The sequence below is a fragment of the Phlebotomus papatasi genome, chromosome 1 (assembly GCF_024763615.1).
Source record: "Phlebotomus papatasi isolate M1 chromosome 1, Ppap_2.1, whole genome shotgun sequence".
NCBI lineage: Eukaryota > Metazoa > Arthropoda > Insecta > Diptera > Psychodidae > Phlebotomus > Phlebotomus papatasi.
This window is the reverse complement of record NC_077222.1, coordinates 84,657,371-84,672,697: the sequence shown is the minus strand read 5'-3', so window position 1 is coordinate 84,672,697 and position 15,327 is coordinate 84,657,371. Positions and strand designations below refer to the sequence as shown.

Genomic DNA, 15,327 nt, shown 5'->3' with positions numbered 1-15,327 from the left:
AAGCAAATTTCACAATTTTTAATCAAAAATATCTAAGCTCAGGAATTAATTGAGGTCTTACAAAAAATATCTTACATTTGGACATCCTTATAGTTTGTAATCATCCACAAAAATAGGATTTTTATCAGTTCTGAATACTTAAAAAACATTGTTTTTCACAGAACATTCATATGCTGCTTTGGGTACTCTCGTCCCAAAAGAGACGAAAGAGTTAAGTGACGACTTACGTCTCATTAAAAGACAAGGCCTTGTGCACAACACCTCGCCATTCCACACGATCTAAAGCCAGCGTCGGAGCACTCCTAAGGTTTTGAGAACATTGTCCACTGTGTTTTTCCATATCGTCCGGGAACGCCCCTTTCTCTTCGTCCCCTCTAGATTTCGCTTGTATAATTTCCACAGCAAATGTGACCGAGCCAGCTCAATCTTTTCGCCCGGATAGAGGCTACAATGTCGGCCTATCCATAAAGGTTCTATAGTTAATGGTTCATCCACTGAGAAAAAAAAAGAGGGTGCGATTAACATATTTTCCTCAGAGCTTTAACATTTTTTAGGTGTAAAAATATGTCAACATTTTATAATGTTAATTTTACACCTTTATAAGGGTAAAATTAACATGAAAAAGGGTAACTTTAACCCCCAATACACCAAAAAAGGGTAATATTTACACCGATTTCGGATCAATACTGCAGGGTTAAATTAACATTTCCGGAAGGTTATTTTAACATTTTCGGATTTCTCTCAGTGTATTGGGTTCAGATTGTGGACAAACATAAATAAGCATGTTCGTAAATGATTGGACTAAAGCGTGTCCCGAATTTAAAAGCAAGAAGACAAATGACTCTCATTAAAAAACTAGTACATATAAAAATACTATTTACATTTCTTGAAAGGGGATTTCATTGTGGTTCAAATCCACTTTATGGTTTTTTTATTCAAGCGGTTTCTCCGCGAAATCTCGCACCATCTTCATTACTCCCTACTCTTTGGCTCTGGACAAGGTCGTCCCCACGATCTCTGACGACTTTCTTCCACTTTCGTGCGAAGTCTTGCAAATCTTTGGCTGGATTAGCCTTCTTCTTCAAGTCTCCTTTCAAAATTCCCCAGTATTTCTCAATGGGGCGGACTTCTGGAGTGCAGGGCGGTTTGATCTTCTTATCTACATATTTGACATTGTTGTTGGAAAACCATTCCAACAACAAGTGGCTTTCGCGTAATGACATGATGCCAAATCAGGCCAAAGTACAGGAGGAATGTCGTGGCTGTGATACAGTGGCAAAAGTCGTTTTTGGAGGCACTCTTTAATGTAGATATCCGCGTTCATCGTCCCTGTCATGAAAAATTCTTCGCTGCGACGTCCACAAGAGCAGATTGCCATCCAAACCACATATTTCTTCGGGAAGTTGTCGTACTCTTTGACCCTGTACTTGCTGGCTACACCCGTACGAGTCTTCTCCGTGTAAAACTGTTGGCCGGGCAACTGAGTAAATTCACCTTTTACGACAGTTTCGTCAAAATACATCCTTGAAAGCCTTTCAAAACTCGATCACTCAGATTTCTTGACCTCGTTTTGGTACTTTGCTTCTGCTTGTCCGTGCGATGGGGAGCAGCTTGAGCTTTGTACGTTATCAATCCGTTATTCTCTTTGATTCTCTGCACTAAGCTCTTGGAGATACCCAGCTTTTTGCCCACATCTCTGACTGAAAGGCAAGGTTGCTTCTGGAAAAGCGCCAACACCCTCTTCTCCATCCTCTTGCCTACAGCTCCAGGTTTTCTGCCGCATCCTGGTTTTTGAACAACAGTCTTGAGTTCCTTCAAGCGTAATATAACCCTTCGCACCGTGGATGGACACTTTCCGGTGATCCTTCCGATTTCAGAATTGCTCGCTTTTGGATTCTTTAGGTACATGTCCACGATCAATTTGCGCAGGTTCTCAATTTTTATCACTTTTCTCAGCCAAAACACAACCTTTTTCAATATTTTTTTTTTCAGAAATGAAAAGCTGACGAAATTCTCTTGAAACATAAAAAAAATCAAAACAAAACTCAATTCCTATTGTGACTAACTTCATGTCGAAAACTTATCATTTAAATTCGGGACACGCTTTAATCTAAATAATCTGGTAATATCTGGGAACAAATAACGATTCTTATAACTTGCAAATCATTTTGTTCAGAGCATGAATGAGTGTGTCAATTCAGTGAAAGATTTAATGGTGAAATTTTTCCATTTTTTGCTTTTTTTCTCTTTTACTTTTAGATCTATTCGATGACACTGAGACTCAGTACGCTCTTTGAGACACATATTAAGCAAATTCTGTACAATTGGAAAGCCTCTCGTAGACGAAATAATGCCAGAGATAGAAGGAATCAGGCACCTGATCCCAATGAACCGGGAACGTCGAAAATGCTGACACGTGCAACGAGTGGAGCAGCCGTAAGGAGGCAGCAGAATAGTTCAGATGGCAGTGATGATGATGATGCGGACATAAGTCCATTGAGACGAACTCGAAGCAACGGGAGAGTGATGAGGCGTGTTCCAACGGGTTTGTCAAATGGTGTTGCATCTGTGTCATCGATGAATGAACCTGTGCCAGGTCCAAGTACATCAGCTGTTGCTGGACCATCGAGGACTCGTCGAATAAATACGAATCATCGAAATGGTGAGGAGGAATATTCACGATCAAGTAGTTCGAGTTCGAGTTCAAGTGATAATGAAGATGAGGCGGATAGTGATGAGAGTGCAGGCATTCCTTTGTCTGCTCTTGGTGTTAGTTCAAAGCAGCGTGGGAGTCAGAGAACAAAGGTCTATGATTCAGAGGACAGTTACAAGCCAAATCGGCGGGGTAAGAAGATGCGAAAGCAGGGTAAGAAGAGGAAACGCAAGCAAAAGGGTGGTCCACACAGTAGTAATCAATCGAGTCCGCGAAAGGGACAACGTGCAAAGAGACCAAAAGCCTCAAGGCGACGTTTGCCGTCAGAGCGGGAAGTTGAGGCATATGAGGAGGAACAGAGTGCTGATAATGGTGAGCCGTCGCAGGTGAGAAAGAAGCCAAGAACAAATGGAAATGCTCAGGCGGGTACGAGTTCTCACTATACACGAAGCAATCGACGGTTCCTCAAACGTACGGATGACAGTGAGGACTCAGATGTGTCATACAAGGTGCAGAGAAGAAGGGGAAGATATGAGTCTGATCATAGTTACCACTTGGAGTCGAGTAGGCGAAATAGGGGACTTGTATTGGAATCCGATACAGACAACCCAGACAACGAAGTCACCAGGTCAACGAGGAGTAGTATTAAGAAGGCCCAGAATGATTGGCCACGGGAAGAGGATGAAGAGGAGGAGGATGCCGAAGAGGAGGAAGTGAATGTGGAAGACAACGAAGAAGAAGAAGAGACAGTAGTCACTGTGAGTTTTGACTTTCTAGGGTTTCTAGTTGGAATTATTTTTCTCTTCTTCTTTTTCTTTGTTTTTTGCTAATAATTTCCAATTGATTTTCCAGGCAAGAAGGTACCGTCGACGTGGTGTACGGGTTAGGCAGACTGATTCAGACAATAGTCAGACTGATGCTCAGAATCAGAATAGCAATAGTCAATCATCGTACAGATCTTTGCGTTCGAGGCGCCGCAGATTGACTCCACAAGAGGATCCAGATCAAGAGATTGACAGTGATGATCAACCACTGAGTCAACAGAGTATCACTAGTACCAATCGGACTCGCTCAGGAACTCGTATTCACAGTAAGTATAATTTTATTAGAAACAAATTTTATTAGATAAAAAGCGGGCGTCAAAGCGTGCCAGCTTTGTAGAATGCCTGAACTCATGACTTGAATCGCTTGAATCACTTGAATGCTTTATTCAAAAAATATCACAATATTTGTTTAGGGTAATAAAGTTGTTTAGTGGTTTAATTCATGCGAAAGTATTGTGTTTATAATTTCGGGTACTTCACACAGATTGAGAAAAAATAAAAAGGAAAAGAAATACACAATTACGATTCCGAATTGCATTATCACTCTCATGGCAAGTTCTCTTATATGGAGATATTTGAAGCCAGATCTTTTACTCAGCTCACAGAGTCGATAGAGAAAAGTTATTTGGACAGAAATCTAGTATATTTATCCCTCCACAGGGATCAGTCCTAAAGCTTATCGCAATCAATTGCCCGGCAGCTATCCAGCTCTGTGCCCCTGCATAATCCCGGGACTCCTTGTAATTTTTTGGTAATCATCCCAGAGCCATGCAAAATTTTTGGCTAATAGGGTAAAGGCTCATAATTTGGTCCAGTCTGCTTCTAACCATCGATGTTCCAAGTTTGAAGTGCGATATTTTCAATACTAATTGACTTTTTTTGTTACTCTCTTTTCAGAAGGATTGTTTAGAAACTTGGCAAGCTATTTATCATCTCATTTTTACTAAAATTAGTTTTAATACGTTTAAAAATGAATTGATATGTAGAGGTGAATTTGACTCTTATTTTGGACAACTTGTTTATTAATTTGTCCAATTTGGCTGTAAATTTGGACAGCTAATCCGCCTCAATAGGATGCCCATTGTTCTTCATTTGATGAACCAATCTTACCAAGTCCTCTTCCTGTTCATGTAAGGGAATCGTAGAATGTCACAAGAAGTCCGGAAACTTTCCATATCGTTAATTAAAGTGAGTTGACATCGGTAATCCAAGTACGTGCAGATTCGCTCATTCCCTGGCCTTTCCGGGAGCCTTTCAAGGCCTTTCTCGCTACATCTCTTTCGTAGAGACGATGCTCCTTTGTTTCTCCAGGCATTTTTCCAACCTAGTCATCACAAAAGCTAAAATTTCACGAAATTTCGTGAGAAAAAGATCTGTCCAAAATAAGGAGTATCACCTAACTGGTAAATGTCTTAAAAAATTACCCATTTTTCACACGAAAAATCTAATTCACAAGGCAAATCTCACTTCAGGTCAAATGTACAAATCACCACTAACGTGAATCAACACAATATTCAATGAATATTCAAAAATATCACTCAAAAAAAGCGAAGAAACATTGTTAATACTTCACCACCGCTAAATAAGACTGAAGTAAACATAAAGTTCTGTCATATTTCTCGTAAGCAATTGTTCACACTGAATTTTCAACAAAGCAATTTCAACTCAAATCATATTCAAAATTTAACGCTTTTAGTGTTAAAATCTTCCAGAAAGAACAAATATTTAGATAGAATTCATTTTTCATCAAATATTGGAATAAAAATCCATCATTTTAATCAATTTATTTTTAGTGTCCAATGTTATCCTCACAGTGACCAAAATAAGAAACTGGACAAAATTATGAGCCTTTCCCCTAATTATCCTAGAAAACATTGTTTTAGAACTTTTTTCGCATATTAAAGAAAACACCGTTAGAGGGTTAAAATACCTAACACCAAAATCCCGAAAGTCAAAATCCCGAAAAGCCAAAATTCCGAAAATCTAAAATCCCGAAAAGGGAAATTTTCTGTGTCTGGGTAAATTATTCTATACATTATCCTCTACATAATTTCATCCCTTTCAGGAATATGATGAATGTTTGGGATTTTGGCTTTCAGGATTTTGGCTTTTCGGGATTTTGACCCATTCGGGATTTCAACTCATTTGGGATTTTGGCTTTTCGGGATTTTGGGTACCATCCCTAAAAAAGAAATGAATTGATATTGTGATATTATATCTATGTTCAGAAATAGATAGAGAATTATACCTGAATAAATAAAAATAAAAAAACAATAATTAACTATTGTTCAAAAAATACTTTTAAACGATGCACCGTAACAAATTTATGATTCCGACTATAGGAAGAATTGGAAGAATATATGTTTTGCCATTAGCTCTTTATAGACTAATAAATGATTAATGTGAAAAGAAAAATTATCTATCTCGGATCTTCACGATATACTTATTATGCTTATAAATATTTGATGTTCTATATGACTTTTGTCCAATGAAAAGCATCTCGAGTGAAGTATATGTCTTAAATGGAAATTCAATAATTTTTACAAAACTTTTGTTTAAAAATTCAATAAGTTTTGTCTGAAAATTCAACAACTTTGGTTGAAATACACAAGGCTTCACACTATAATAGTGTTATTTTTTGATCATGTGACAAAAAATACCATAAAGTTTTGTATTTTTTCACACTATAATAATATGAAAAACTATAATCATACTATAATAGTGGTAATTTTTTACAATTTTTCAACAGTTTTAAATTACAAAACATTGTCGAAAATTTTTTATGACTGTAATAGTGAAAAATTTTACACATCTCGCAATTAAATGATTAATTTATCTGATTTCACACTATTATAGTGTTAAAATTTTACACATTTTCAAATTAAAAAATGGTCAATTTTGCACTATTATAGTAGTAAAATTTTACACATTTTTTTACTGTGTAGATAATAATTTTAAATATATTTTCAAAATTGAGGCAATGTAAAATGTTCCGTATGTAAACTTTGAGCGAAAACTTTAGATGAATTTCTACAAATTCTTGCCCGGCTGCAATTCGAATATCGATTAGGGTAAAGTGATACAAGTTGGACAATTCGCTTAGCACAAGGAACCAAATTATAAAACTAAAGCATTAAAAATATACAAATAAAAATGAAGTACTAAATTTATGAAGAAAAAAATCCCTGTCCAACTTGTACCACTTTACCCTACGCAGAAATAAATCATTAGATAGGTTAATTTGAATAGTTAAAAGAGGGCGTGTTCTATTTTTTCCATGGGTGGTTTTTAAACTTTTACAGGTTTCTGCTAAAAGACTTTGTGATAATCCATTTATTTTGATTTATTTCGAGCCAAACAAGACTATTTGAGCGTAGCAGAGTAAATAAGTAATAAATATTTATTTGGAAATTTACTTTGGTAAAAAAGCAGCGGATTCATCGTCAATCAATGGCTCATCTACGGGAAATCCCACCCTGAATCGCTTTAGAAGGCGATTTGCTGCCACAACAACAACAACAACAACCACTAGGGCTCAGACTACTGAAGTGTCGACTCAGCTAACAATGCCACCGGCACCACATGAAATTGATCACAATTATGGGGAAAGAGAGCACATAGGGACACGAAGGAGGCAAGTATCGATGTTGTCACGTCATCAACGGAATGCCGATGAGTTGGATCCGCAGCAGGAAAATGACAATGCCACACAGTCGAGACCGATGTCATCGTCTATATCGCGTCTACGTGTGAGGACAAATGTGAATGGAGAGGGTGGAAGTACGGTGTCACGGGCAACATCGACAGGAACACAGATAACAATAAGGAGAGGTGCTCGTGGGAGGATGCGTCAGGAGGATGCTACTACTGCGGGTGATGAGACCGATCCAGAGGATAATACACCACTAATGTTTGTGGCGTCATCATCGAGAAATACAAGGAGTGGTGTTACAACAACAACAACAACAACACAGAGGGAACTCTCAGATGAGGAACCCGTACGTACATGAGGATTTTTTTATTTTGACTTTGAAAATTGATAGGAAATGGAACTATTTGGGTAATTTTTTTTGCATGTGGTTGTTCTAGGTTCCTGGCCCATCGAGCTACAGTCGCAGAACGAGGAAACTGCGGCGACTCCACTACAATGAAGACAGTGATTCCACGGAGGCTCCGAGTGTGCGAGTTGTGCGCACAAAGAGGCGCCTACTGAGTGACATGAGCTACTCACCGACACGTTCAGGTGGTGCAGCAGCTAATCATCATCCGAGTACGAGGAATCATATTGAGGAGCAGGATAGTGATAGTGGGGGTGATCAGAATACTGTCAGTATTAGTAGTCGGGGACGCATCAGGAAGATCACTGCCAAAGCGAGGGGCCTTTTCAGAGAATAACACTATATTATGATGGATTCGCTTAAGACGACAACTTAAAAAAAAAAAAAGAAAATTTGCTGGTTAATCCTCCGTACACCAACACAATGCACTTCAGTTGCTTTTGAGTAAGTCAATCTTCATAACGAATTAAATTATATGTATTAAAGACTGACGTATTTTCTGATTTATTCTTATCATATAAATAGTTGTATACCCAATAATTATGAATATTTAGTCCCTCTTATTGTAAACATGGAGTAAATAAAATGCAGTTTGAAATATTGTAATACGCTAAAAAGTATGAAGAAAAAGAGTAAATTTTTTTTTCTGCGGAATCAACTGATGAACCAAAGTAGAATTCGCAAGATAAAAAGATGGAAGTTTCTCTTTTTTAAAATGAATTGGTATTTATTTTACAAAACTATCTAACAGCATGGATCACTAGTAGTATTTAGGACTATCACTCTTCCATGCGAATCTTGGTAGATTCCTCCACGAGGCGTATCAACTCGGGAAGTTTATCAATTTGATTTCTCTTGAGGCCGAGCTTCTCAATTTCAGCCACCCAGTAGATCACATCAACTTGCAGTTGGAGGCGAATTTTGTCATCGTCTGACATGCCTGAGCGCTCTGTTGACGTCACATTGGCATTTGATGATTTCTCCCGGAGATTCTTAAGTCGTCTCAGTGACTCCTCCGTTTTCTGCACAGACGTTAATACTTCACTCACTTGCGAGTAGAATCTGGAAGAGGGTAAAGAGGAACATTGCTTTAGCCGTCTGATAGTGAAAGAATTAACACAGAACTCTTCCTCTTTCCTTCTTTAAAGTCCCATTTCCCATATAAATTCCGCCTTTTTCCTCTCCAATTTGCCACGCTCAAAAAATCCAATTAGATCCCCCATATACAGTGGTGGCCAAAATAATAAGACCACCCCTGCAAAAACCATTATTTTTTCTTTTGCATTTCTTTTTATTCCAATTTGTTCAAATAATTTTGATGTAGAGAAATGTTCAAATAACTACCTTATGTCGAATACATAACACAGAATATCGTCAGTTAAATCAGCATTTGTCGTAATTTCCCTTTGACAACTTTTCAGGAGATGAAATTTTCAGTTCAGTATTATTTTTTCTTAAAATGAGCCCCGAATGCGATACTTTTGAGTCAAAATAATAAAAGTGGCACTAACAAACTGTAAGTTAACTCGAGAAAAACTTTATAAAATTATTTAAAAGCTGCAATATTGAGAAATATGTTAGAAGAAACACAATATTTTATCGTAACTTCCATAATTTATAAAGCCGTAACTTCCAATCTATGGAAGTCTTGGAAGTTACGACAATTTTCTAAAATGCATTATATCAATTTCAATTATTCTAATGATAATAAGCACCTTGATTTGACTAAATTAATCAATTAAACTGTTATCCCTGTCCCTAAAAGCTTTTATTTCGTAACTTTTATTGAATAAATTTTGTGCGCCACGTCGCTTGTTTTGTTTTGAATTAATGACAGAAGGGTAGGGATTTTTTCTCACTTTTTTCTCGCAAATATTGAATTAAAATGATTTCATGTTGCATTATTCGCACTGCCTTTGGGCATTTGGAAGAGATTGTGAACGTTTTATTGAGAAATATTACATTTTTGTTGCAAATTACATGCCACGCAAACGAGCAAAAGAAGTTACGGCAAATGCTGATTACTGAAAATTTTGTATGAAAATTTGTCGTAACTTCCCAAAAATGGAAGTTACGACAAATTCCGATAAATTTTTCTTAATTCAGGACACTTACGATAATTTTTGTGTAAAATCATTTTAATTCAGCTTATAAAAGTTACTTTTTCTCAAGTGCGTTTAATAAACAAAATTACGCTGATTCTAAATAAGTATATTATCCCAAAATCGCAAAAAAGAAGTTACGACAAATGCTGATTTAACTGACGATATGTCAATAGTTAAATTCTGTTTTAACAACGTAATAGGATCACTTTCATTTAAATAAATGAATGTGATCTATAAATCGAATAAGTGGAACTATAATCGTATAATCCCAAGCTTCGTAATGACTGATTTTTTTCTCTGTATCTTGATAAATGTGACTCATCACATCCATATTTTAAATCAGTGGTAAGCCCAGATAAGCTTATGGTAGCTGAGATTCTTTACAGTCGACCTCGAAATGCGTGCAACTCGGAATACGTGAAAATTCGATCGTGAGTTGAATTTTGAGGGTAAAGAATCGCGTTGAGTAAAGTGTTCTCGGTGGCCGAAACGGATAAAATTGGCTCGACGCGATTCTTTCTAGCTTCGGCACACCTTTTAGATCAGGAAAATTTCATGAACTCTAAATTCGAATGCCTTTCTTTCTCACATGCTTTGCATATGTTTATTTCATTCTTTCTCATTCTTCTCCTTTTAAACACCACCCCAAATTCAATTTAGCTCAAGTTTTGGAAATATTCGAGATCGATTAATCGAAACACAATTTTTTGATTAATCGATTAAGAGTGTTGTAGTACTCGACAGGAGCTTTCCAAAACACCAAAATTTTTCGAACTCCGATATTAGAACCTGAGATATGACCATTTGAAAATTCATTTTTTGACCCTTTCTAGTTCGGGTCAGGGGTGTTGGAGAACCTTAGGTTTCGTACTGATCGAAAGCTCTAAGACCCAGCTATAAGATACTAAAATTTGAGCCCGATCTATGCCATAGAGGCTGAGTTATTGAGAAAACAAAATTGGGGGTGTTCCAAAATGGCGGAAGGAAGGGGTGGGGGTGGATTTGACATAACCTACTTCTAGCCGCCCATCGACATTTAACCTTCGCCGAAAACCGCTTGTCGATATCTCTTTCCGTTCTCTCTCCAGAAGTGGTTATACGACGGACGTTGTTTGTCAAACTGAAAACGTTTTTAGGGCAGAATTACATTGACAGTAAAATGCTCACCATATTTCGTAAATTTATGCATTTTAATTGCAATTTTTACGCAAATTCTCGATTACCGTATTACCTTATCTCACACTCCGTGGCACTAGGTGAAAATAATATAAGAAAATTGAAGAAATAAAACGAAAATTCGATAAACGGTGAGCAAAAAAAAAACTGCAAAAGAAATTAATCGTACAGTTTTTTTGCTCACCGTTTATCGAATTTTCGTTTTATTTCTTCAATTTTCTTATATTATTTTCACCTATTGCCACGAAGTGTGAGATAAGGTAATACGGTAATTGAGAATTTGCGTAAGAATTGGAATGAAAATGCGAAATACGGTGAGGCTACGGCGAGCATTTTATTTAACTCTATTTTAACTTTAACTTTATTTTTATTTTACTCAAGTCTGAAGACCAAATTATCGTAATGTACGGTAGCATTTGGTGTAACTAGTAAGTAATTAGAGAGCTGTAGCAAAACAAATCGAGTATTGAGGGTTAAAACCCAAATTGACTCAGACCAATTCTCCAGGATTAGTCTGATGTCTGAGAAACAATTTTAGGCTTATCCACCGGACATATGTACGACTTAAGCCGAGAGATGGCTTAACGTAATCATAAACGAGGTACAGTAGACTCTCGCTCAATCGGCTCTTTTTGAATCTGGCGAAAAATTTTGTTGACAATTTTCACGTTTAAGTATAAAGCAAATTTGCTCAAATTCGTTGTGGTTCCTCTTATTTGATCTTATTTGAGGTTGATCTTCGAGAATATTTAGCCTGTAAATCTATTTAATATTAAAATTTTAAGGATTAGGGAAGGAATTTTTTGCAAAGGACCTCTAATCGATGATTATAAGCCCTCAGTGTATAACAGTTTGGGATAAATTTATTACCAAATTTTCACGAGGATTAGCCTGGGTCTATTTGGGTCCTAAGAAAAGATGAATGAAAAAAGGGAAGTTCGTTTGAAAGCCTGGGATTAACAGATCCGAAAAGAAATACTCAATCCATGAAAAAATCAAATCTCTAACTCAATTTTCAATTTAGAGTTAAATATATAAATAGGGGGAAGTGGGGCAGCTTTGAAAGTGGGACACTTCTGAAATTAGAATTTTTCTCCTATTTTTAAATTGAATTGAGCCATATCATAACGTAATTTAGCTTCTCAATCTGTTTGTGCAGCTATATTATATCTCGATGAGGCTCAATTTTATTTAAAAATAGGTGAAAAATCCTATTCTTAAAGATACCCAGCTTTCAAAGAGGGAACTGGGGCACCTTTGAATTGAAACACCTTTAAAATTGGGCCTTTAGTCCCATTTCTATATGGAACTCATTCTTATTATCATTCAATTTAGCTTCATAATTGATTTTTGGAGCTAAATTATATCACGGTAAAGGTCCAGTTCCATTTAAAAATAGGAGAAAAAAGCCAAGTTTAAAGCTGCCCCACTTTCCCCTTCTGATCACAAATAGCAAAAGATAAAAAAGGGTACTTCAGAAAATCCAATGTAATTACTTACTGTTCAGTTAGCCTGGAATACAGACGCTGTAGGTAATTATTCATACGTTCGTTGATCTCGTGCATGTAGCGCTTTTTGAATGCCAGTGATGGTGCTAGAAGTTGTGACACGTAGGAACAGGCCTTAGAAGGGATATCCCTATTGGTCTTTCGGTAGAGTCGAGGAATATCTGTGATCTGACGGATGTATTGTTCACTCTCTGCAGTGAGTTCCGACAGGACAGCATTCTCCACGGACTCAATCCTACTCTTGAGGGCTTCTTTGGTGTCATCTAGGCACTTTTTGAGATCACCACTGTGCTCTTTGAGCTCCTGTGGAATCTTTCCTGTGGCCATTTGCAGGAGCCCAGGCATTTTTCCCAGCAATTTGATGCAATCTGTCAGGAGAAACACCAGAAAATCAATTCGCTTGATATTCGCTTCTGCTGCATTCCATTTCTTTACAGCCAACACTTCATCGGTCCATGTACAGAGCCGTGCGAGGATCTGCAGGGAGAGTTTCCAGAAACGATGGAATAGCTGCGGCAGGTAAATTGCATCTGACCAACATTGTGAAATACACGAGAGAGCCGTGACAAAAGGCACCATCTGAATGTCTCCGGACTTGGACAGCAATCCACTGGAGATCTGACGACTGCAAGATCCTTCTACTGCTCCACCAATTTCCTGGAAGCGTATTTGGAAGTATACTGGTAAGTTCCATCGTATTTGGAAACTCTTGTACTGCGCGTGATTCCTAAATTGATCAATGGCCTCTGGGGTCGCAAGAATACTCTCGAGTTGTGCAAGAAATTGCAATGTGGCTCTGTATTTTACATAAAATGCATCAGGATTTCCAGGAGCAAAAATTGATGCCATATGCGTCTCCAAACGTCGTTCAACTTCCACCCAGAAACTATTGAGAAAGAAATCGTATCCCTTGATCTGAGCCACATTCCTGCCCTGTGTCAATTGCAGTAAATCTTTCATTTGAATGGAAACAAATTCGAATATTCTATTGTAAATTCCCGTCAATCCTTGGACAGAGTTCTGCAGGGATGATTCGGAGATTACTCTGTCCATACTACTGGCCACAATTTCCTTCCGAAAAATATCCTCAGCCACAGAACATCCCTCTAAAGTGTAGTAGATTCTCAGGCTCTGTTCCAATCCCTGACGATTACGATCCTCTAGGACTGAAAGGAAGTAATCTCGAGATTGTCTGAAGATTTTTTCTCGCAGACCATCTATTCTCTCCTTAATGTCTTCATTCAGATATTTTTCACAGCAGTTTATGTTAAATTGCATCTGAACAAACTCCTGGGCTGCTCTCTCAAGCATTTCAGGCCGTATTGAGCTATCATCATTCACTTCCAGCATCTCAGATAATTTCTCAAGTGACTCATTGACCCTTCCCAAACTCTTAAGGCTCTTCTTCATATTCCTCAGCTGTTGCTTCTGCCTCAAACACTCAGACAATTCATTCATATTGTCTCCCAAAATACTCCTGACCCCTTCAATTTCCTGCTGTAGATGCCTCAGAGGTATCTGGATGCCCTCAATTGATTGATCCAGTCCAATTAAGTTAGCAGACAAATTGACAAAATCCGCATAGTCCTCATTGATTAATTCTATCATAGCTGACCGTAAGACCTTCAGGTATACTCCCAAATCATCCCGAATCTCCTCGAGACTCCCGGCATTGCGGTGTTCTTGCAGGAAGTCATCCACAGAGAATGTTTTCTGCAATAGTGTCCAATATTCAAAATACAAGAGATCCTGCCTAATCTTGAGTCAATTTACCTTTGTGAATTCATTCTTGTCGAAGCAGAGCTCAGGTGGTCCAGCAGGAAGGGTAAATAATTCACTATTTTTGAACATTATTGCAGATAAATCATTTCATTGCGTAAAAACATAAGATTTTTCACAACACACGTCTGACACATCATCATTCCACACAAATCTCAATTTCTGATTGTGGAAATTAGGGTTCCAAAATTTCATGAAATTTTCAACTATAAAATTTGAAAAAGTTCGTTTGTGAAGTGTTCAAATTTGTTCAATTTCGTTTCAATGAGAAATGGTTTGAAGTTTTGGAAATTTTATCATTTGAATATTGAAATTTATATAAATATAATGAAACAGCTATTCTAAGAAAGATAAAAATATAATAATAAATGAAAAATAAAGTGATAGGGGAAGTATGCCAAATTTCGGCATAGTTGCATGCAAGCGCCAAATTCTCAAGTTTGAAATGTAATATCTTTAACCCTCTAACGGTGTTTTTTTAAAGGCCTCTACACATTGGGAGCAATTTTTGTCAAAAATTGCATTTTTGACAGAATTTTGACGTTTCTGCCTACAGCACTGCAGCCAATTTCCTTCAAAAACGCAATTTTTGACGAAAATTGTTCTCAATGTGTAGACACCTTATATCCAAAAAAAGTAGTTGAATAATTTTGTCTAGGGTAATTAATGGTCCACTGAACTCAACAATACCATCCATTCTTCATTATCTCTTTCCGTTTGGGCGCCAGGTGAGAAAAGGTAAAGTCCGCCTCCAGGCGGTCATATCGGTTTAATGCATAAAAAGACTGAAATATTTTAATTGGAAAATAGTGAACAAATAGTAAAATATATGAATTTTAGACGTTTTTTATGGATGAATGTTGCATTATTATCTAAGAAATGATAATTTTTAGGAAAAAAACGTTTATAATTTTTATAATTAGACGTCAATGAAGCTCAATGTATTTCAATAAGATTGATTTTTACCGAATAGGTCACAGATCAGCTATGAAAACGTCACCTTCTTGTATAATTTGAAGGTCCTTTGAAATACATTGCTTATCTTCTGGTTTTATTTCACGATCTGGGGCATTAAAGGACGAATTAGGGAATTCATCATCACTGTTGAAGTTTGCTTCTTTATCAATTTCGCTTAATTCGAAGAAATCGACCATTTTACTCATTCTGGACAGTCTTCGTGTAATCTCAATTGTTTTCCATGATTAATATATTGCAAAATAATAG

The 15,327-nt window shown here is 37.1% G+C and overlaps 2 protein-coding genes across 5 annotated transcripts in view; one reads left to right on the top strand and one right to left on the bottom strand.

The window, feature by feature from the left end:
* Positions 1 to 8,165, top strand: part of LOC129810438 (PH-interacting protein) — a 30,439-nt gene extending 22,274 nt beyond the window's left edge. For 2 of the 4 annotated variants that reach the window (XM_055860924.1, XM_055860922.1), the window contains 4 exons: positions 2,260 to 3,411; positions 3,506 to 3,743; positions 6,910 to 7,475; positions 7,567 to 8,165. In XM_055860924.1, the coding sequence (XP_055716899.1) occupies positions 2,260 to 3,411; positions 3,506 to 3,743; positions 6,910 to 7,475; positions 7,567 to 7,872 (2,262 nt within the window). In that variant the 3' untranslated portion in view covers positions 7,873 to 8,165. Of the gene's footprint in view, positions 1 to 2,259; positions 3,412 to 3,505; positions 3,744 to 6,906; positions 7,476 to 7,566 lie in introns of all 4 variants that reach the window. The other 2 variants (XM_055860923.1, XM_055860921.1) reach the window with 1 other exon arrangement.
* Positions 8,166 to 8,241: 76 nt separating this feature from the next.
* On the bottom strand, positions 8,242 to 14,271 carry LOC129810455 (conserved oligomeric Golgi complex subunit 2). Its single transcript, XM_055860988.1, has 3 exons — positions 14,098 to 14,271; positions 12,317 to 14,037; positions 8,242 to 8,597 (listed from the first exon to the last, which is right to left on the bottom strand). The coding sequence occupies exons 1-3, from the start codon at positions 14,173 to 14,175 to the stop codon at positions 8,315 to 8,317; spliced, it is 2,082 nt and encodes a 693-aa protein (XP_055716963.1). The 5' UTR covers positions 14,176 to 14,271; the 3' UTR covers positions 8,242 to 8,314.
* Positions 14,272 to 15,327: the final 1,056 nt, after the last annotated feature.

Coding starts and splice junctions, on each gene's coding strand:
- LOC129810455 (XM_055860988.1), bottom strand. CDS start 14,175: ATGTTCAAAAATAGTGAATTATTTACCCTTCCTGCTGGACCACCTGAG. Junction 14,038..14,097: donor ACAAGAATGAATTCACAAAG/GTAAATTGACTC, acceptor ACACTATTGCAG/AAAACATTCTCTGTGGATGA. Junction 8,598..12,316: donor TATTCCAGGCTAACTGAACA/GTAAGTAATTAC, acceptor ACCCTCTTCCAG/ATTCTACTCGCAAGTGAGTG.